A 24,201-nucleotide genomic window follows, 5' to 3' on the forward strand; every position below is an offset into this window, starting at 1 on the left:
GCCACCAGGGAGGGCCCCTCTACTGAGTCTTCTTTAGCCAAACATAGAAATAATTATTTAACTGTCTCTCTGTCATCTGTATCTGCTCACCTGACTGTAACTATTTTTAATTTCTCTCTATGTACATATATCTATTATTGTATATTGAATACATATTTATGTAAACTCTAAAGATAAATGACATAAGAAATTAATACATCTTATACAATTGTATATAATTATAAATCATACATATCACATTATCAATATAATGACACAAAGTACTTTCTGAGAGTCAAATTCACACAATGTTCAAACAATGTCCATTCCTACTTTCTTATTAGAAATTGTATTTAGGGCAACATTTAATAGTTTTAAAACTTTAGTTTCTTACCTTATATGTGGACCTTGCCACTTAATGTAGTTTTAGTGAGAGATGCAATCAGCATCATTAATTTGCTATGGACAGAACCATGCAGAAAAGCCCCTTATTTGACTAACTATATGGACCTTTGCCCTCATCCTTCCAACCTTAGCCTTTGCGCTGCCTTCCCAGATGTTTAGAGCTGCTGAAGGCATTTTGCAATGATTATAGGAAAGTTGGATTGCACGACCTTAACCCTGACATCTTTGAATTGCCGATATAGCAACCTCATTCTGAACTTTTTATTATATGAGGAAACATAAAGGACCCATGTCACTGAAGCTGTGGAGATTCAACGTTTTCTTTTACATGTAGCTAATGCCTGAAACTCTGCGGAAAGAAAATGCAGCATCTTTTTCACCTTTTTGTCTACTTTAAACACTCACCTGCTCCTGCTTCTAACTTGGCCACCACCTTTAATTCTTAGATTTTTTTGAAGTTATACAAGAAAGGAATTTTTATTTTGGTTTGCATTTGAAGTTGAATGGAACATGGAATGATGTCTCATAAAGCAGAATCTTTGTATCTATGGCAACTGAAAATCTTGTGTTATACAAACTAAGTATTTTACAAAACTTGTTTTCTGATTTTTTTTGTTAACTTGTGGAAAGAAAATGGAGTGGGGTCTTGCATTTTCGGTCAGTATAATCTAAAAGAACTTGTGTTTCATTTTCTTTATCATTTATTTTTCTAGAACATCTTTGTAATGCTTGGATATAAAAAGTCTTCATGTTTTTTAGATTATTTTCTATTTTCATTATAGAAGATAATTACATCGCTGACAGAAGATATTCCATTTTTACAGACTGAAGTACATGGCACCCTAAAGTTTTATTTTAAATATTTATTTTTAATATTCAATCTCTGATGAAAAAAGATAAGAACCAAAAATGAATTGTAGGAAGATTAGTCTTGAAAGTACTAGATAAAAGCCCTTCTTTCCCTTTCTGACTTCTTTTTCACTCTTGCTTTTCCCTACTTTTTCATTCACCCTTAAGAATTTAACACACAATTATTCTTCTACCATGGCAATTAGTTAATTAAAATACAGTAGAAAGAACTGTAAGTCACAGTTCATTTATTTGGGAGCTCATGATCTAGCTGAAACATCTGACATATTTCCTTGCACAATGGGCTAGGAAGATAATGGCCTCAGAGTAGGGAGAGAAGACATTGATGAGAGTACTGGGGCTTAAGAGGAGACTCGCATCGACTTGAAGACTGATTGTTTGGGTGAGGAAAAATATGAGGGGCCTTTTCCAAGTAGTGTGAAAGGTGAAAGGCTGTAGAGTCAGGGGCAGCTGTGGATTATTTGGGAATGTGGGACTAGAGATTGTTGAGGTCAACTAAGGAGCCTCCTGCTTGAGGTCTAATGTGAAAAGTACTGAAGGAGAATGAGATGCTGTGTTGAGTTAGAAATAAAAGAAAACAAGGGGCTTAATTGTGCTCTTTTAATAGTTCTCTAATACATTTACCCTTGATGACAATACTGATTACCTGTGGATCAGTAACCTCAGCATTCTGATCATTGAATTTTGAAGTAGATAACTTAGTATCCTCAAGATTGCAGACTTTTGTTATTTGCAGTGAAATACCTAGGTGTGTTGTAAGCTGAACACCCCAGACTTCAGTGTGACAGCCCAAAACCGAAACATGTTGTTAGATGGCTGTAGTGGATGGTGATAAACATCCTCAATCAATGAAACTGGTTGCCTTTCCTGAACATATTTGTTCGGGGAACCTTAAGCTTATCCAGATCTACATAAAAACAGTTGAATTGTTTTTCCAAACTTAACATGAAAATTTGAAAGATGCTCTTTCATGGTTCTTTGTCCTTCATACTCATTTTACCTAATCTTAGCACTTTTCAAAGGGAAACCTGAAAGAGGCAATTTGTGTATGTTGAAAAGAAGAAATATCAAGAGATTGGTAAAGCCGAATAAACAATATGAAGTCACCAATGATAGATGGTTTTCATGTGTCAGAAAAAATCTGATTATAAATCTGGATAGGAATACCAGTGAACTCTAGTTCTACCTTGAGTAGGACATTCCATTTTCATATTATTTGTCTTTTATGTTACCATATGTAAGAATATTGTCCCTGACACATAAGAAAAGTATCCGATAAGAACAAGTGTGGATAATCTACTAAATTTTCAAGTGATAGAACACATTAAATTCAACACTATTTTATTTATTTCATGTTTTATAAAGAATTTGACACCACTGAATGTTGAAAATCGTCTAGGAAATGTCAAACCAATATGTGATATATTGCTATGTCTTAATTTACTCATTCAACAATCATTTTTTGAGTCTGTATGTACCAAGTGTGCTCAGCCCTGGGTTCTATTCCAGTGAAGAAGTCAGACATTAAAATAAGCCTGGAAAACAAAAAATGATATAATGTAACTGAATGTGCCTGTCTGATGGCAAAAAGGAGTCAGAAAGCCAGGAAAAGGGGCTAGAAGGATAGGAGAGGGCGGTATGTTAAAGAAGGGAGTTCAAGAGAGACCTTAGTAGGAGGGTGACATTTTAACACTGTCTTTTCTTTGAGAAAGAAGCTCAGTGAATATTGGGAGGATCATCTAGATGCCAAGGTGAGACAGTTTCTGGCATGTTTTAGAGTTAGTAGGGAGGAAGGTAGACTGGAGTGGTGGTGGAAGATGTGTGTGGTTTAGAGTAGTCTGGATAACTGGGAGATCTCATTGAGTGTAGTCGTGTCTTTTGCTTTTACTTTTTTAAGTAACAGTTTTATTGAGATATATTTCACTCACCAATATGTACTCGTAAGTGTACACTTCACTGGTTTTGGTATTTTCTGTACATTCACTCCCCAGTCAATTTTAAATTCCATCTCTCCAAAAAGACACCCTTTAGCAGTCACCCCACCCCAGGAATACTCTTCTTGTCCTGATCTACTTCCCACTTTGTTTCTAGGCATTTGCTTATCTGGACACTTACTCTGCCTTTTTCACTCAGCATAGTATTTTCAAGATACATCCATATTACAATGTGTGTCTGCCCTTCAGTCTTTTATATGGATGAATAATATTCCACTATATGGATTTTTTTTTTACTTGATTTATCAGCTGAATGACCTTTAGTTTTTTTCCTTTATTATTCTAGCTAATGCTGCTGTGATCATTTGTATATAAGCTTTTATGTGGATGTAGCTTTTCATTTCTGACTATAGAAATCCTGATTTATATGATAGTTTGTTTGACCTTTTGAGAAACTGCCAAAGTGGCTACACGATTTTACATTGTACAAGAGTTTTTTTGTTATTGTTGTTCCTCCATATCTTCAACACTGTTTTTGTCTGTCTTTTTGATTATAGCCATTCTAGTGTGGAGAGGTGATGTCATTGTTTCAATCTCAAGTTGCTTAATGGCCGTGGTGTGGAATGTCCTTTCATATGCCTATAGATTATTTGTACTCCCTTTGGAGAAATATCTTTTCAGTTCTTTTGCTCATCTTAAAACTGGGTTTAAATCCTTATTATTTTTTAAAAGATTTATTTATTTATTCATACAGAACTGGGGTATAGGCCAGAGATGTGGAGGGTGAGAAGATTCACCAGAGACAGAGTGGGGAGCAGAACAGGCGTCGTCAAAGTACACTGCTGAGGGGAGCAGGGGGTGGATCCGGAGGGGTCTGCTGCGCCACGTGGATCTCCTCCAGGGCAGGCGGGGATCGAACTCATGCGGAAGTGACTTAAGCTTTTTAGTGCTGTGCTTTAACCCGCTGTGCCACCAGGGAGGGCCCAGGTTTAAATCCTTATTTATTGTTGAGTTCTAATTTCTTTATATATTCTAGAACCAAGTCTTTTATCAGCTATATGTTTACAAATATGTTCTGACATTTTGCACATACCAATCAATGACTTACTAAAACTTTGTTGTGTAAACATTTGATGTACAAAATTATATTCCCAAGATATCACATTACAATTTAGTCAATTGTATTTCAGTTTTAATGTCCTTGACTTAACACTATTAAAATATCTAAAAAATGAATTGATATACTTTCTTATGTCATCATTTTTATAGTCACCATTATGATTGGTGAGGTGTATAAAATCTATCATTTTAATGAATAGATAAAATACATAGAATATAATTTTTGTTTAAAAAATTTGATATCTTATTTTTTAATTTCATAGATGGAAAAAGTAGAAGCAGATTTAACTAGATCCAAGTCTCTTCGAGAGAAACAATCAAAGGAGTTTTTATGGCAGCTAGATGATGTCAAACAACGATACGAACAGCAGGTTGGTCTTTCATTGATGATAGTATTTAACTTTTTAATGCATGTATAATCTTCTAAAATATCTTTATATTACTAAGTCTCTTCACAGTTAAAATATTACTAAGAATGTTATTACCAGTATATCTGGAATATTGAAAATACGATTTGTTTCAACATAAAATCCAAGAAACAGAATTTTAACTTCTCCACTCAAGTCTATTCCAACAGTTGATTAATCTGAATGTTCGAGATATTTCTAGTGATAGTTTAGTTCTTCTCTTCCTGCTGGTGCTAAGTTTGACTCATGCTTCTGTGTAAAGCGTCGTTTTCGGTATTTCCTATGTATTGAGAACCATTGTTGACTGAGAAGGAGCAGTGTTCCATTTTTCATGGAACTTACATTTTGATGGGTAGCCAGCCATAAATAAATAAATAAATAAAAACACGTAATTTTGAATAGTAATTTAAGGTGAAGAAAGAAAGCATGTACAAAGACTTTGGTGGGTGGAGGGTGGGAAGGCGGTTACTATCAGTACTGATAGATGGTCAGGGACCACTTCTGTGGAAGGGACCTGTGTGCCATGATATGTCTGGAGAAATAATATTCTAGGCTCAGGAGTAGCCATTTCAAAGACCTGAGACCTTGCCCTTACCTGATAGTGTTTAAGGATTGAAAATGACAATGAGAGCCATTTTAGACAGAGTGTAAGGAAGAAGTTTCCCACTGGAGAGAAGAGGATGACTAGGCAACATAGAGAGCTTAGATTTTGTTGTTAGTGTGCTGCCTCTTATTTAACAATAAAAAAAATTTTATTTTCCAATAAAAAAGAACTGTGTTCCTGCTGATCCTTGAAGATTTAAAGTGGCTCTATTCATTGTCACATGTTCATTCAATTTTCTTGCATTGTTTCCTTAACATTTGAAAAAATGTTAACATTTTAGTCATTCATTTAAGAAATTTTTCCTAAAGATCACATTTGAACATTTTTATTCTAGAAATATGAATACCTTTTTTTTGTCATGGTTATGTTATTAATCCTTATCAAATGGGTACAATATCAAAAATGAATTAATCCCATCTCCTAAGTGGCTCACTTGAGTTTCAGGAAAAGTCTCATTTGACATATATCCTTATAGTCGTTATTGTTATAAGCTTAAAATATTGACTGCAAAATTGGTTAAAAAAAAACTGAGTTATTTTCATAGGGATAGTATAGAGGCAAAATAGCTACAAAGGCAAAAGAATATAAATCAGCCATTGGTTATTTTACTTTCTGGACTATCACGGTCTGTCTAAGAAAATAATGCCATCATTAAAACTCGGATTCCGAGGCTTCCAGCTAAGTTTACATGACCTTTTTGCACCATCCCCATTGCTTCTTTCTCTGAAATTACAGTGTTGATTATTATTCTGTGCATTCAAGTCAGTCATTGTAAGATACAATACAGAGCTGTTCTTATGCAGAACAGTTTACAAGATAACATGGCAGCACTTCCTCTAAAATTTCTTTAAAACTGTGTTACATTCTATGATTGAGTTGTTAATAGAAATACAATTCATTATTACTAAATTTATTTAAGTTTTGATCTGTCTTTTAGTTGTGTATTGAAGGCAGAAATTTCAGTGTTCTTAATGTGAGCATCAGTGAAAATGTCACCTGTTATCACCTCTGGTTTTATGTATGTTTGTGTGTGTTTGATTTCTCAAAGAAAGACTTACATGACTGACATTAGTAATAAGTGGTGAAATGACTTACCTAAAGTTACAGTGAAATTGTCCAACTTTTTTTTTTTAAGATTTATTTACAGAACTGGGGTACAGGCCAGTTGTGTGGTAGGTGACAGGCTTCACCAGGGAGAGAGTGGGGAGCAGAACAGGCAGATTAATGAAGTACATTGTTGAGGGGAGCAGAAGAGAGGTCTGCCATGCTATGTGGGTCACCTCTGGGGCTAGGGATCAAACTCATGCTGCAGTGGCTTCAGAGAGCTTCATAATGCGGTGCTTTAACTCATTGTGCCACCAGGAGAGCCCGAAATGGTCTATTCTTTTAAGGATATTATTTTTCTTGCATTCTTTTCCTTTAGCCAAGCTGTCTTTATGGTCTTTCTCTGTCACTCAGAAACATATAGATTATTTTGATGACAATTTTTTAATAGTCAGACATGTAAAAAAGTATATGTAAAATGTTTATGATATTTTATAACTCTTTTGTTACCAGTTTTTAATTACTTTATTATGTAGTAAATATAAATATTTTTTACCATAAATAATTTAAGGAAATTTTGAACTGAATGAAAATATATATATAAAACACACCACCAAAAACTCAGGTTATTGAGAAATTTCCTTTGGGGAAAACTTAGAGCATCTTCTGCTTATATTAGGAAAGAAGGGAAGTGTCACATAAATGATTTAAGATTTGACTGTAGGAAACTAAAAAAAAAAAAGATCAAATTAATCTCAAAACAAGGAAAAAAATAGCAAGACAGCAAAATTCGATGGGACAGAAGACACAAAATAAAAATAGATGCTGTTCTTATGTCATTTTAACAGTTGAGAAAGTCATGTCACAGGGAACATAAACATGTTGCCCAAAGTCTCACTCCTGGTAGCAGAGTAAACCTAAGCTTTCTAGATCTGCGTCCCGTATTCATAAATGCTCTGCTACCCTGCTATTTAACTACCACAAACAATTTTGAGGGGTTCTCCCAGACAGCAGTATCTGCCAAGACAGAATAGGTGAGGCTGAGTGAATCATCACAATGAACATCATGTCTGATTAGAAGCCTAAAGGGGGAGAACAAAGGAGTAAGGAAAAATGAAATTATTAAAGCACCAGGACAAGAGAATTTCATAGAGTTGAAGAAGAGGATAAACACACCGGGTGGCATTGGAGAGCAGAAGGACAAAGGGAAAATCTTAAATAGGGAGATGGAAAACGGATTTCAACTGAGCTCAAGCCCTCAAACTTGTTTTTGCTTGTTTAGCACCAGGATTTTGCACTCATTTTTAATGAATTGCCATCTTTTAAGATATTCAAAGTTTTAAATAAAAATATAAATTTAGGCTATCTGGTGGCATTAGTATATCTGCAGCTATTGACCTACACCTTCCCCTAGCAATAATCACCTGCAGCCCAGAGACAGCCCTCTGCTATGTAGGGCTATACTTGTCCATTCGTTGCACCTTCTTTCACTCTCCACATCTTTTACAGACCTACTTCACGTAGTTGTGTTGTAGGTCTGTTCTCTGTGGCCATGTGTGTTGAATCTTGCTAAATCTGCAGAGAAAAAAGCATAAAGCCATTCACCATGATATTGTGATTATAAAATAAAGAAAGTGTGAAAAAGGAGATGATGCTGAAACTTGATTCTAGAAACTGCCTCAGAGTACAGAGATGTTACAACATTGGGCAGTAGAGAAGGAAATGCAGTCCCAGCAAAAGAGGATCTTCAGTTGTAATGGTGACAGGTAGAGGTCATTTAGTGGTGTTCAAAGTTCAGAACTAGTGTGTGGTTGGTTAGAGGACAGGATGTAAGTGTTGGCAGCTTGCTATTGTAACAGTAAAGGAAGGGAGAACGTGGGAATTGGGAGAAAGGGATGGAAAGAAATGGAGTGGAAATCGAAAGTACTGAGATGTCAATATCATGGGCAGTCTTGACGAAATGAGGCTTGGGTGTTTTCTTAAAGTTACAGGGTTCCCCAATAGAGGAATCAAGAAGAATATATAAACATAGTGTGAATAGTGGAAAAGAGAAGGTAAGGGAGTATAAATGAGCCAGATTTCCAGTCATGAGGAAATTAAACAATGCATAGATTTGATGAATTAAGAAATAACTTTACAGCTTTTATTTTTATTTTACCATGGAGGAACTGGAATATATGTAGTCTAGAGGTGCAGGGAGGGCTCTGAGGGAAGATTCACCAGAGACAGACAGAGTGGAGAGCAGAACAGGCAGATTTACTAAAATATGTTGCTCAGGGGAACAATAGGGAAGACAGGAGTGGTCTGCTGTGCCATGTGGGTCAGCTCCTTGGCCTTAGTGGTGGTGGCACTGAGACTTAACCCCTAGGCCATCAGGGAGACCCACAACTATAGGTTTTTGAAAGTTGGAAACAATAGGAAAATATTAATTTGAGTAAAGTAAGAATTATTTGAAGTTAAAAAATGAAGAAATACTTAAAGCAAATGTAATAGGCAAAGAATGACTCTCTTGATTATATCAATAGTTGTAACAAACACAAGTAATTAGCATATAACATAAAAAGCAAAAGTCATAAGAAAATCATGAATGTCCAATAAATGACCTGCAAAAGAAAGAAACAGATAAGAAATGAATTGAGTAAACAAGTTCGAGACATATTCAGCCTCTGTGTTAATAACAATGCAAACTGGAGTGCACAGTGATGTACCTTCTACAGTTGGTAAAAGTTTAGTGAAATTGGTACTTCTATACATTGCTAGTGGCATTATAAATTAATGCAATCTTTTTGGAAAGGACTTTGTTAGTATCTAGGAAGAGTCACAGAAAGTATTTATAGCTGCTGCCCCATTACCCTCAGAATCACACAGACATTCAAATTGATGTTAATTCTGTGTGGCTGACGGAATTATGGTTGATACTTTTTTGTCCCTCTTACTGTCTACATTTTGACAGTGCCTTTTTGTTTTTTAAGACTTATTTATTTATGCATACAGAACTGGGGTACAGGCCAGAGGTGCAGGGGTGGTGAGAAGATTCACTAGAGCCAGAGTGGGGAGCAGAACAGGCCGATTGATGAAGTACACTGCTGAGGGGAGCTGTGGGCAGGTCAGGAGAGGTCTGCTGTGCCATGTGGGTCATGTCCAGGGTGGGGATCGAACTCATGCTGAAGTGGCTTTAGCTTCTTAGTGCTGTGCTTTAACCTGCTGCGCCACCAGGGAGAGCCAACAGTATCTTTTTTTTAACGTGGCAGTCACTTTTTGGTGTAAGAAAATATTCAAGTGAATTCATTTGAAAGAACGTTACTTCAACATCTTTTCTCAGAATGGTAGTTTTTAAAATCTCCTCATTTTTTGCCTTTGCATAGTTTTGTTCAAAAATACTTAATAAGGAAAATCAATTAATTCTTTAAGGAACTGACATTACTGGAAACCATACATGATTGCATTTATTTTTCTCTATCTCATTTTTGTGGAAAAAACAAAAGAGAGAGATAAATGATACAAATGTCACATAAATGTAGAGCAGGATTAAAAAAAAAAGTCATGTAAGGATCGCTTAGATTGGTGTAGATTTCCCCCACGTTATTCTTATGTCTAAAGACTGGTTTGCTAAGACTCGATGTTGAGAATGAGTTCTCAGGTAGTTACTCACTAAGACAAAGATAGGGTTATGAACAGGTAGATTTTAGAAGACTGTTTATCAAAGTGATAACATACAAGTTTTGAGAGTCTTTTTTTTTTTCCTTGTAAACGTTAGTAACTAGAACAATATCCCCTGACCACTTCAAAATGATACTTTTTACTGTGAAAGTTTGGCATGAGAACTAATAAGCATACAGTAGTGTTACCTATGTCTCTTTGCTAAAAATGAAGCCGATTAAACGAAGCTGATTCCCTTTTTCAAACAGGGTGGCTAGTGTAGTCTGGAAAAGGAATAGCGAGGTACCTGGGTGAGCCATCTGACAAGGTCTTTCATGAAGGCAGTATGGGAAATATGGTTTTGACAATAGTACATTTATGTGTTAAGAACTAGTTCAAAGGACCATGTTTGAATGACTAGTGTCAGCCTGAGTGAGATTTCTACATGTGTCAGTCACTAGACAGTGGTATAGAAGTGAAAGCTTTCTGCTTGCTTGGAGTTCAGAGGAACAGTTAACATTGTAGCTATGATAATGTTTTCTGAAGCTTTAAAAAGAAGAGTAGGGCCCTCCCTGGTGGTGCAGCAGGTTAAAGCACAGCACGAAGAAGCTAAAAGCCACTTCCGCATGAGTTCGATCCCCAGCCGGGGAAGTGATCCATATGGCACGGCAGACCTCTCCTGATCTGCCCGCTGCTCCCCTCAGCAGTGTACTTTGTCGATCTGCTTATTCTGCTCCCCACTCTGTCTTGGGTGAAGCCTTTCATCTCCCTCACACCTGTGGCCTGCACCCCAGTTCTGTATGCATAAATAAATAAATCTTAATGAATAAACAAACAAACAAATTGTTTAAAATTTAAAAAAAGGAAAAGAAGAGTAAAGTTATTTGGATTGAATATAAGATTCCTTGCTTTGGCTTAGAAAATCATCTGCAAAAACATGAATTGTGTGTGTGTGTTTGTGTGTGTGTGTGTGTGTGTGTGTGTGTGTGTAAGTGGTGGGGTTGGCAAAGAACACAGGAGGAACTCTTCGACAATGGGGTAACGGAGATGAATGATGTAGTCCCAGTGGCCATATTGTTTACATACAGCCTCACATGAGGAATAATTACATACCGGGTCACATAAAGACTGGTCGCCACATTCGAAGTAGGATATTTACAAACTTCAGCGTGTTCCAAGGAGAGGTACCAGAATATAGGTGGGCTTAGAACTGTATCAGAGGGAATATTTTAAAAGTATAAGGCTTTTTGCCTAGACAAGACTAAAGAGAATTGCACATCTACTTGTTTCCAATTCAGGGTCTGCAGTCTCGGAAGTATATGACTGGACTGTGTGATTTTTGCCTCCACCCACAGTTAGTAGCACCCACCCTGGTCAGAAACAGGCCACTGGCTGTTTCTACGTGCCTCTGTGAATTTAGTAATCTTGTAAAGGAGGAGGTATTATTTATTATCCTCATCTTCCAGTTGTGAAACTGAAGCACATCCAGTTAAGTAAGGTAACCTGTCAAAGGTCCCACACAGTTCACAGAATCAAAACCTGAACCGTAGCCAGGCTCTTAACTTCCACTCTTAACAGACTCCCCATGGATTTCCAGGGGGCAGAAATTGAGCCCGTGTGTCGGTGGTGCTATAAAGAATATTTTGAATCATTTCAAAGCCCTTCTTTCCTAAAGAATTATTCATATATCCAGTGGTTTATCTTTTGCGAAGTGAAGTTCCTCAGCCCCAGCTAAGGAGGCAGCCCTCAGCAGAGCTGTGGCAAGGTGAGCCTTGAGGGCTAGCGGCTGCCCCCAGGTCCCTGCTAAACCCAACGTCCTGTGTCTTTCTGTCCTTTAGTCTGGTGAGCTCTTCAGTCCCTCTGAGGTCTCAGAACCTCCGCTTACCTCCCAGCCACCAACTCAAGGTTAAGTATGACAACTCTTCTGTCCTCTCCTTTCTCTGAAAAGTAAGATATTACATGGGGTGGTTTTCACATGTCACACAGGGAAGGAATTTAGTTGTGGATCACCCAGTCCTCACTTCTCACCTGGGGTCCAGGCCCCTGGCCCAGTGAGCAAGTGCTGGGTATATGTGAACCTACACATTTCCTGGAGTTGCTGGGTAGATTATTTTATGGGAAAGCAAAGTAGCTTTACTATTGAGGTAACATTCATATTAAAACAAACACAGACTTTCCTGTTTTGTAAAATGCGAAGTTCTCATGAATTTTTAAGAGAAAATGGGACATTACAAAGAAACTTCCAGCTTGCAGAGGCTGCTTCGGGCTATGCCCTCAGATCCCCCAGGGGGTACTATTCATTTTCACTTCTGCTAGGGGCACTTTGCTGGAGAAGTTTTAGAAGTGCCCTCCAGTCTAGTGAACATGTTTCATTATGAGGGAAATGAGGAAGGCGGCATCCAGAGGAAATGGGCGACTTCTGCCTTCTGGGCCTCCTCGGTTCTTTATTCAGTTTTCATTTTTGAGCTCCTTCCATATAGAAAGCATCATGCCAGGAACTGTAATGAAGTGAAAAACACACACACACACACACACACACACAAAGTGGTATTTTCAAATATTTTAGCCAAAATGCAGGCATAAAGTGTGCAGATGTAGAAGGAGAACATCAAACACATGGGATAAATACTTACACAAATATCCTGTAAAATCCAAGCTTTCATCACGATTTCCTGTTTCTTTCCTGTATAACTCGTTGGAACAAAAAGACAATTCTAATTGTCTTTTCACAAACCTCATTCAAGTTGGAAACAAACAACAAACCAGCATGCTAGGATTTCCTGAACTATGGAGACTTTTTTGGCAATCCCATCATATCATTCTTTAGCCTTATATCTTCTCTCTTTACTACAAAGCCTTCAAAGGGAAATGTAGTTTAGCAGATAAACAAGTGGCCGGCTTTTCCAGAAAGAATAAATACTTATTATTGATGATTACAAAAAATAATGACAGGCCAACTCCTTACAGTAACGTTTCCACGATGATAGGAAACTTAAAATATGGTATTTTGGTAGCAAGGACAGCAGTAAAGATAAGACAAAAATTGTACAAGATAAGTGTGCTGGAAATTTTAAGTTCAGTTGAGATATTTAAAAGGTAGATAGCGTGCGATTCCTAACCTTTTCTTTGGGAACAATTTGTAGTTACCTAGATTTTTAAAGTAATGTAGCATGTAAACATAGACCTCATTTAAAGTAAACTATTTGGTCTACTCTGGAAAAGGACAGAGCGGAACCCAAGAGAAGAAAAGGAGGGCAGACCTGCACTAGTACCTGGGCCCAGGAAGGTGGAGGTGTGTGGGCCGCACCCCCGGCCCAGGGTGGGGGGGCCATTCTTGGAGGGGGTGCCCGGAACGAGTGAGAAGAGGTCTGGAGAACGGCGGCACAGAAGTTGGTCGATCTGCAGTAGGAAGTGAGGACATTTTCATTATTGGAGGTTGCTGACAAAACAGAGGCCCGGCGCTTACAGTAGAGGAGATAATAGCGCCCAGTGCACCCTCCAGTGCTCTCCTCAATGGCATGTAAGGCGGTGGTGATAATCGCTGCACAGTAAGGCAGGGTGAACTGTTTGTGAGTGCAGGGGCTGTTTATGTTTGTCCAGTGTTTCACATCTAGTCAGGAAGGACTCTAAAATAGTTACACTTGAGCTACAAGTGTAATAAGGAGGGCCCTCCCTGGTGGTGCAGTGGGTTAAAGCGCAGCACTGAGAAGCTAAAGCCACTTCCGCATGAGTTCCATTCCCGCCTGCCCAGGAGCTGACCCACATGGTGCAGCAGACCTCTCCTGACCCGCCCGCTGCTCCCCTCAGCAGTGTACTTCGTCAGTCAGCCTGTTCTGCTCCCACTCTGTCTCTGTTGAATCTTCTCACTGCCCCTGCACCTCTGGCCCATACCCCAGTTCTGTATGCATAAATAAATCTTAAAATCAAACAAAAACTACAATAAAGTGAAGAAGGAAACTGTGCATATACCTGAGGAGAGGAAGAAACAGGAGGAGGGAATAAGGGGTCTGTGGCCAGAGGGACTTGCCAGGGTGAGAGCGGTGGCTGAGATTAAGCAGAGGGCAGATTCTGTCAAGTCCTGTAGACTGTGGTGAAAGTTTTGATTTGTTTCTGGGGGCACTGGGAAGCCCGGAGAGCCCATGAGCAAGCTGGTTTGCATTCTGAAAGGATCCTTCTCGCCGCTGTGTGGGCACTGTGAGGCAGAGGTGGCTAGGAGGCAGGGGTGCAACAGGCTGCTGGCAGAAGGCAGCAGCGACCTGCTCAGCCTGGGAGGGCGTGGTGGCATGGTCCAGGTCAGCTCTGGGATGTGTTTTGCAGGCTGGACTGGGCATGGATGTGGAATGAAGTGTGAGGAGGAAAGAGGACTCAACCATGACTCACAAGTTTTCCAGCCAAGCAACAGGGAAATGGTGATGATGGACACGGGCCTGTGAAAAGAGAAAAAGAAAGGCGATCCCAATCCAGGGCTGACGGGATGCCAGAATGGGGGGGGGTAGAGGACGCAGCAAAGAGACGGAAGGAAATCCTAAGGTGTGATTTGCCAGAAGCCAGCGTTCCAGAAGTAAAGATTTAGATGGATGCTGAGAAGTGACCACTGGATTTGGCAGGCCATCTTTAACTACCTCAGTGAGATCAGTTTCAGTAGAATGTGGGAACAAAAGCCGGTATGGGTGGAGAGAGTAGGAAGTGAGAAACCTTTTTGAGGGATTTTTAAAGACAGAGGAGTAGAACAATGGGGGTCAACAAGAGAGCTCTGCTTACCACTCTGTGTCTGGTGAATCCTCTCCCACCTCCCACCTCCGGCCACGTCTTCTATGCAAAAACAAATAAATAAAAATATTTTTTTTTTTTAAAGAAATGTGGATGAGCCAGTGAAGAGAAAGACAATCACAGAGAGAGTGGGGCTTTCATGAGGGGAGCGAGGGCAGGATGTGGCCCAAGGGCCTGAAGCTCTGTAGCCTTCAGGTCAGAGGAAAGGCCGAGATAGCACAGGTAGCGAGTCCCTTGACTCAGAAGAAGAGGAAACGCTCCTCTCCTGACTACTTCTAAATCTGTTGTTTGTTTCCCCCTGAACACCATGCATCACATTCATAAAGATGAATAATTGACAGGTGTTGTGGTGGGTGAGGGGAGAATCGTGTGGGTGAGGGCAGAAACGTCAAAGGAAAGTAGTTCCACATAGCGAGAAACTTACAACTTGGCCTGGCCGATGTTTGTGCTAAATTCCCTATCATATTCGTTCCACATCAGCGATGCACTACATTAAGACAGACTGAGTGTTAGAGAAACAGATGGACAGCAAGATAAATTGAAACCAAAATACGCGTTAGATGTGTTTCTTTCCAGACGTGTTGAACTCTAAGAAGGTAACAAAGGTTAATGAATTTTCTCGATTGCAGTGACTTGAGTTAACCATCATAAAGACTTGAAGAGAAATCTGGCAGCCCTTGAGTGTCTGATTCCTTCCTAAGTTTTAATTGAGCTCTGATGAAAATGCAGAAAGTAATAGCTCATTTTTCTAAAAGTTTGACAAGCTCAGGGTGATTACTGCCACTCTTCACGGGGACTGGGAAGTGTTCTGTAGGAAGGAAAACTGCAAAGAACAGAAGGTGCTTCCAGCACGTGCATCCCCCATCAGCTTCTCTTCACCATCATGGTGGCACCTCGGTCCTTCAGTGCTGCTTGAGTTCTGGGAGCTTCCACAGTCATCTGCGCTGATTATTGAAGGTTGGTCGAGAGGAAAAGGATTGAAGGGGCCAGACTTGTTCCGTCCGTGTTAGCGTGTTAAGCCTTTAAATGAAGAGGATGTGCCTGGTTAGACCGAACTGTTGATGGACAGTTTACAAATTGCTGATGTTTGCAACACTTTTTTCTCTCCATAACCCTAATTCTCACATACACATATAAGCAGCTTTGTACACATGTGTACTTCTGTACGTTCCTATCAGTCATTTGTTTTTAATTTAAATCAGTTATATGCTCACCACCAGAATGTTTAGTGTAATTGCTCCCTAAGATTTCATCAAAAAATCTAAGATTTTTTTCCCAAGGCCACATGGTTGTCATATTCACTATGTTTTTGCATGCTTTGGGTATCACTCTGTGTTCCCTTGTTTATGACAGATAGCTTACTGGGCATAAAATTCTCCTTTCCCTCCCAAAACCTTCTATACATTGTTCTATTGTCTTATGTCATTACGTTTGCTTTTCTATACAGCTTCTTCAGTCATCTCGTGGTTGCATGAATTTTATCTTTTAAGTACTTTTATTTTTTATCTTGAGTGGTTTGGGTTCTGTAGTTGATGAATTCTCCTGTGCTTGAGTTTTGTGATAGTATTCTAGGGTCATCTTTCTCCTCAAACTGTATTAGTTTTTCTTAGTCTATAGTGTGCTTTCGCATATACACATTCAATTCTTCCTTCTAATTCAAGGGACTTCCTGAATGCCTATCTGTGTATATGTGAATTTTCTTTTCTTTGTTTCTTTCATAGGTGATCTTCTTTTTATCTCCTTTATGAAATGTTGTGATGATTATCTCAAGTCTTTTATCTGTGTCAGTGATTTGCTGTTGAGATATGTTTATCTAGCTCATTATTTCTAAATTTAAATTTATTTTAAATGGATTTATTGTTGTTGAAAACTGAATTCTGTTGTCTTTGAGTTCTTCCATTCATGTTTTTAAGTTCTCCTATAACTTTAATGATTTTTGAGTTGAGGTGTATCCCCCCCTCATCTTGGGAATGATGGGGCACACTCAAACTCCAACCATTAAGCCATCCAGACCAGTATCTCTGCAAACATGGTTTGCAAATGTGCTGCCTATTGGAGGACTCAGTTCCAATCTCAATCCATCTCTCCCTAGGGTTTCTTGAGTGTCTTTCCATGGAGAACATTTTCTATTTATCTCTTAGTTTTCTGAATATCCTCTTTGGTAATCTGCACCTCAAAGGGATACCAGATGCTTACACATGAGAGCTAATTACTTCCTTTGTTTCTGGAGGATTCGCCAATATGTATTTGCACCTTAGAAGGGCAGTATGTATAGTTACCTAGCCCATACTCACTCCTTCTGAATGAGGGACCATGAAGTCTTCCCTCCTATGTTACAGACAGCTCTTCAGCTGGTCTTCATTAATCAAGGTCTGGTGATTGACTCAGAGTCCTCATTGACATTCAACAGTACCCCGGTGGATATTGGCTACCTACTTTTACATCCTCCATGATTTACTACCTTCTGATTATCATTAATGCCTACACACTACAAGAGCTCAACCAAAGTAGTAGTTCAAGGTGAAGAGGAACATTATTTCACGTTTTCCCACAAGTAAAGATCGCACTGGAAAATCCCAAGAACTTTTAATGTTTACTTGTATGGAAGATACTGGGGATCTTGAATTTTCTTTTTTTTTAAAGATTTATTTTATTTATTTGTGCATACAGAACTGGGGTACAGGCCAGAGGCTCAGGGGGTGGTGAGAGGCTTCACCAGAAACAGAGTGGGGGAGCAGAACAGGCCGAATGTCGAAGTACACTGCTGAGGGGAGCAGCGGGCGGGTCAGGAGAGGTCTGCCACACCATGTGGTCACCTCCGGTGCAGGCGGGAATCGAACTCATGTAGAAGCGGCTTTAGATTCTCAGTACTGCGCTTTAACCCACTGCGCCACCAGAGAGGGCCGGGATCTTGAATTTTAACAGATTCAGATGATGATGGCATTATTGGTGATAAATACCATCATTAAGATGTTCTTAGAATACTAGGGTTTTTCTTCTTGGGTTCATTTTTCATCCAATGAAGACAACTTTGCCAGAAGCTGCTAACAGTGAGGAAATCTAGGCAAAGACCAGATAGGACTCGTGAAATCTAGAAAGTTAGTCAAGCAACACTGGACCAAGCAGACCAGCCTGAACTTTTAAAGCCTTTCACTTTAGAAGGTTCCAGAAACTTTGAGATTTGTTCACTAACTGGCATCACTGAGCAACATGTCCGGGCAAAATAAACACAATAATTTATGAGCTCGATCTTGAAATTCCATCATATATCTATTTTACTTCTCCTGATTTTGAAAAATGCATAGATTACATTGTGAACATGGGCAGGGTCATTGATTGTTCTACCAGAATCTTCAGCTGACTTAGAGAAGTCACTATGGAAATACCTCCCTCCGAGAACCAGGAGCCAGGGAGTGCCGTAGTCCACAATCTTACAGCAAAGTTCTGGCCTTGCGTCATTTCTTGCGGGAAAACATCTATAATTCTTCTGTCTTAATTATTGGCCTTTTCTTTAGACCACTATATATTATTTTGATTACTATCAATTTAAATCACACTCGTTCTCCTAATTTTTCTGAGACTTTTGAAAAACTCTCAGTAGATTTTTCCATCTCCTTCTATTTCCTCTACTGGATTATATATTTAAATAACTTTAACAAAAATTGACAATATTGTTATAATAAAGCATAATAGTATAACACTAGATAGAAACCATAATTTACCTGGACCTAAAAATATTCTAACTCAATAATCCATGCAATTGACTGCCTGAAAAAAAATGATTTAGCATGAATAATACCAGTAACATTTTAAAATCTCTCTTTTGGGGGGTTAATTTCGCAATTGTGTGATCACAGACAAAAACAAGCACATTTGTTTTGAATAATCAAAGAGCTTCTTTTATACTTCTTATATGAAGAGAAAATATTTAATATGGTAGAGTGTATGAGGAGAAAGTAATATTTTCTATTGCCAATAATAGAGTAATTTGGAAGAAAGATTCCTAAATTTTAAGTAAGCACAAACTCCCTAGAATGCATGTATCTACGTCCTCAGATGCAAAATACATTTTTATGTTATTTTTATTATTATTTTGTTGTGACAGATGTTTATATTCAGGAATTACTATACTTCCTTCTAAATGATATAATAAATCTATGTGATTAGAAATTTATTGTTGATTTTCCAACTCCCTAAAATCACAGTAAGGAAATATTTTGAAATCCACGTTTAAAAACAAATTTTTGTGGGTGTTGAGTCTTAGTTTGCAATTAGTTAGGGTAGGGATTTCAACCTCAAAAGAAATAACTTGAAATTTAGTGCAGCATGCCTGCCTGGAGAAATGAATGCTATAGCTTTAAGATAAGGTAGCCTGGTGATTCATTGCAGGAAACAAGATCGATTTGGAGCAGGCTCCTACTGTTAGCTTTTTTGAAGATGGATTCTCACGCTGCAAATAACACAACATATTCTAGATAACAGCAGTTTTTTCCCCTGAAATCCACCAAAACTGAAGAAAAATCCAAGTGACTGTTCTTAGCAGCTGTGTGGCCTGGAGTTCACTGGGGAAGCTGGCTTCCTGCAGTCCCCTATTCATCACCTGCTTCAAAGACAGCCTGGCTGGCTATAGTTTGCAGGCCAGGTAGGGTGCCATTGTGCACAGTCTGGGAGGATTAGTATCAAAGCTGCGGCAACCAGGCCCTTGGTCTCCGGCTGCCATTCAGTCTAGCTGGGAGAGGCTAAGACTGGCCAAGGTCACAGTCTCCAGTGTGGAGTGGACTGGGAAAGGATCCTGAGAATTGAATGCTTTTTATGAAATCATGGCGCAAGCTTGCAGCACAGCAGGTGCCTTCTGGAACACATAACATCTGTTTATGTTGGTGTACCGTAGCCGACAACGAGATAATAGAGCTTTGAAATTTATCATTTTATTTTAGAGAAGACAACTGTATATACAATAATCCAGATGCGTATTTGGCTGCGATCTTTTATTTGAAAACTGACCGATATAATTGCTGCTTTTTTCCATGTATATATTTAAGCAAAAAGCAAACGTACTGACTATTAACCATTTATGACCAGGGCTGATCGTGATACCCAAATTCTTGGGGGGGGGGGATAACAAGCATTCAACACATTTTTTTTTTCAATGTTCAGGCATTTGTACCAACAGATTGCAGCAGGATTTATTGAATATGCCCAACTGAATTGAATATTAAGAGGTTAGGTTTAAAATCCCCCCCAAAATGAGAGTATTTCAAAGGTGAGGTAATAATGACGCAAAAATAAAATTTTCAACTTGGACAAATTAGAGAAAAATTAAGCTGTCCATGAGTTGTCATGACGACAAGGATGTTCTGTTGATGAACTGTCCTCCTCATTGTCCAATCAGATAGTAGAGCTGAAGCTGGAGCACGAACAGGAGAAGACGCACCTATTACAGCAGCATAACGCAGAGAAGGATAGCCTAGTCCGAGACCATGAACGGGAAATCGAAAACCTGGAAAAACAGCTCCGCGCTGCCAATATGGAGCACGAAAAGCAAATTCAAGAGTTCAAGAAACGAGACTCACAGGTAATTATCAATAATATTTCATAAAACGGGTACCTATTTTTTAAAAGTCATCAGCGTTGAATGTTTTCTTATTATTCTTGTTGATGCTCGCTGTTTGATCATTTGCAAAACTGACATAAAAATGTGATTTTTTTTTGTTTTGTTTTCTTCTCCTCCTTTCCAGGTTCCCCCCTCCCACTGCCCCCCACCCCTTTTGGGGATGAATAAGGCTTTAACTACAGAAACCACAGGTAGCCAGATTAAAAATCTCATGGCGCGCTATAACTTGGCCCCTTTTTTATAATCTTGTCTCAGTTCCTTTCATGATGGATTTTTTAAGGTATCTGCCCCTTACCCCTCCCCTCAGCCTTAGCAAATCACTATGAAATATAGAAGCCTCAGTCCTTGCTTTTTGTTTTAATCTCTGTAGGTAATCAAGCAGCTGTTTTAATATTTGCTTTTCCTTCCTAGTGTGGCTTTTGTCCCCCATTAGACTCGATATTTGATTAGATCCCTCACATGGTAATGGATAAAAATGACTCCAGAGAAGGCTATTTCCCATCAGTCTGTTGCTTTTTCCTACATGCACACACACATGCCTCTTAGCCTCCATCTCTGTAGTCCCTGTTGGAGGCCATTTGGCAGAATAACCCCCAGCTGTGGTAGCATTTGACTCTTCAAACTTATGGATGAAATGTGCACTGTCAGCATGGAAAATTATCTTTATAAATTTCAGATGAAAAAAAATCTTATTGGGTGTGTGTCTTTGTGGTGCAATACATTCTTTAGGGTATATATAATCAAAGGCCTTTAGTGTGTCCTCTTGGGAAGATTGCTGTGAAATTCTACTAAAGAAAATTGAAGAGCAATTGATAATAATAAAAAAAGATAATTTTCTTTTCTAATAAAACCATATCATATTTTGATTGGGCCTAAATACTTCTTTTCCCATTGACATCTAACCACTTTTGCCACACCATACCTAAGCTTCTCCCTAGCTATCCTTTTCCAAATAATATAATTTCCAAATAATAAAATAAAGCTGTAATAATATGTATTTAAGCAGTTTTATGATGACCAAAACATAGGAATACTTCTGATTAAATAAGATCTTAATTCTTGAGTGGAGGGCGGGAGGCGGTTAGGTAAAGAATGGGAGTTATTGGTAATTTTTCATTTGACCTTGAGTTGCCTTTTACCTTTGGAGAATGGTTAGAACAATTTTAAAATCCTCAACATGGGTTTTTTTCGTCACAAATATCCACTTATAGAATTCTTTTCAATTTTTGTTTTATGCTTAGTTTTTGCTAACTAAGCAGGTAGGCATTGTAGTACCCAGGGACCAGGGACCAGACAGCCAGGTGGCTCCTATCAAGTCAATGTATTTTGTGCTTTTGCTTCCAACCTCACTAAACCCTTTTTAAAATAGAACCTGATCTTTTGGCTATTAACCATATAATTTATTAAAGTTTTTTTTCATACTTAACATGCCCCTTCATATATGGTGTGCATTCTTAGCATTGTCTTCTATGGTAAGATATTTGGGTTCTGAGTCAGTGTAGAGTCTGTTTGCATAATAAAATTGAAAAACTGCAATAAAAAACATTCATTTATGTAACTATCTGCTATGTTGGTGCCACTGTGGAAAATCAGCCCTAGTGAAAACCAAATTTAGAGGAAATCTTTGTGATTTGGCATATGTCGTATCTGCCATATGTAGGGTGCGGTTCATCGAATGATTGAAAAATGGAAATTGTAGAATAATTGTGTATAATTAAGCCACAGACTTAGTAGAACAGAATTATTAATTGAATTTCTTCTAATTGAAATATTAAGAACGAGGCCCTATGATCTCTTTAAATGCTGTTGCATAGGATTATATTTCTCCTATTTTGTCATCCTTGGAACAGTTCTAATTGTTGTCACAGGATAACTAGTTAGCAATATAATCATAGGCTGGCTGCATCCTTGATCAAAATGAGGATGGTTTTCTGTATAAACTATACGTACTTTCTAGTCTTTGGAGAATATATATATTTTTAGTATTTGTTAATGTCACATTTTAAAAATTCTTACCACGCATGCCAAAATGCTTACACTTTGTACTTATTTTTGGTGGCTCATTGAGATATTCATTCAAAGTTTCCTTCAGGTAAGTCCTAAATTTTCCAACTATATTTTTTCACTAGTGTCATCTAAATAGTGTAATGTATAATACCTTTTAAGTCCTGAATTCCATTTATAAATTTCAAAAAAAAAAAAGTGGGCATATTTTTATTTTCAAATCACTGTTCTCTGGTTTGAACAAATCACATAGTTACATATTGGACTGTATGATTTTTAATTTTAGTTTCAGAGAGACATTTGACTTTCAGTTCCTGCTTGGCTGCTCCGGTTTAGCAATGGAAGCCATTTTGTAAAAAGGGCTGCTGGAAATACTACTTAACCAGACCAAGGCCCATGAAATATACATTTTATACACACACACACACAAATACACACACCATGGCTTTGTTTTCTGTTTTTCTTCCTTCAGATTCTTGAAAGAAGATGGCATATTGAAAATCTACCTTTGGCTTATTCAAATATGTAGTATATATTAATAAAATTATTATAATAAAGTATAGTTACCTTCTTTAAGATGAAACATCTCAATTAGGATCTCCTTTTGGGGGGTTGTATAATTATTACACATTAGTTGTTATTCAGATAATGCCATCTTATGGAGATTTAAGATACAGTAACGAGCTGAGGACAGTTCATCTTTTCCCTCATTTTATATGGTGAATTTAGCTAATTATCCTACGCATGTATTTTATTTTTGTCATATCACCTTGATTTTCAGTGACAAGATATATTATGCACATTAATATACATCATACAAGATGTTCAGTCTGTCATCTCACTAAGGCATGATGTTAAGAAAAAGCATCCAGATTAATAGATATGAAGACATCTAGAAATTCACAATCTCATTGTCAGATGTTTCCCATTTGCTCCATCCCTGTTATGAAATTATTTTGGAAAATGACTTAATTGATTCGATAATATTTTTAGATATAAAAATTTACATATTTATTTTAATTGTCTTGGAAATCTTCTAATTTGGTAATTCTATGTGTAATTCTTAGTTTGCTTTCAAATACAATATAGTGGAAAATTTTTATAATGTCTCTATTTGAGTGCCAGGAAAACAGAATATAGGTTCCTTGATTGGTTATATTTTCTTTGGGGACCCTGAACCACTTAGTGATTGCTTGATCATTTGTATTTGTTGCCAAAGGGAGTGGTCTGTATGAGCACTTACATGGTCTTCCCCAGAGGTGGTGTCGTCAGCCTAGGACCTCTGTCTGTGTGACCTGTTGAGACACAGACAAGAGTGAGGGCGGCAGCCATTAGCAGAATGCAGATTAGACACAGCAGGCTTGAAGGTTATCAGCAAAACTGAAAATCTATTGAACTTCGAAATTGAATATGGTAAAATGAGTCCTGCCCACATTGCATTTTCATGCCTTTCCTAGTTCTCTGCACTGAGACAGTGAACATGGTTTGCTTAATAAATGGACAGGCCATCTTGATTTTACCACATTTACTCATAGTAAGAGGCTGCACCTACCACTGGCTCTAAAATGTGGAGTTTTCAGCAGCCCTCTTTCCCTGTTCTACTAATTTGTAAAACTTTTTCAGGCACAGTTGTAATTTTTTTCAATTGTATCGCACTAATATTATTTTCCATGAATTTGGGAATCTGGGCACAGGATAAAAATCTCCATTATAAACTGTGTGTGTACGTGCAGTGAATTAAGCGCTGGCTATACTTCAAAGATTACTTGAAGGGTGAATTTAGCAATACTGTGTTCTGAATATTATTGTTCA

At 38.2% G+C, this 24,201-nt stretch overlaps 1 protein-coding gene across 1 annotated transcript in view; it reads left to right on the forward strand.

Annotated features, from left to right (window-relative positions):
- The window catches only part of CEP112 (centrosomal protein 112kDa), a 332,396-nt gene that overhangs the window by 148,001 nt on the left and 160,194 nt on the right, over positions 1-24,201 (forward strand). The window contains exons 19-20 of the mRNA XM_004693355.2: positions 4,571-4,678; positions 20,164-20,346. Of these exons, the coding sequence (XP_004693412.2) occupies positions 4,571-4,678; positions 20,164-20,346 (291 nt within the window). The remainder of the gene's footprint in view (positions 1-4,570; positions 4,679-20,163; positions 20,347-24,201) is intronic.

Source organism: Condylura cristata, unplaced genomic scaffold (genome assembly GCF_000260355.1).
Source record: "Condylura cristata isolate star-nosed mole 26May11 unplaced genomic scaffold, ConCri1.0 scaffold00038, whole genome shotgun sequence".
NCBI lineage: Eukaryota > Metazoa > Chordata > Mammalia > Eulipotyphla > Talpidae > Condylura > Condylura cristata.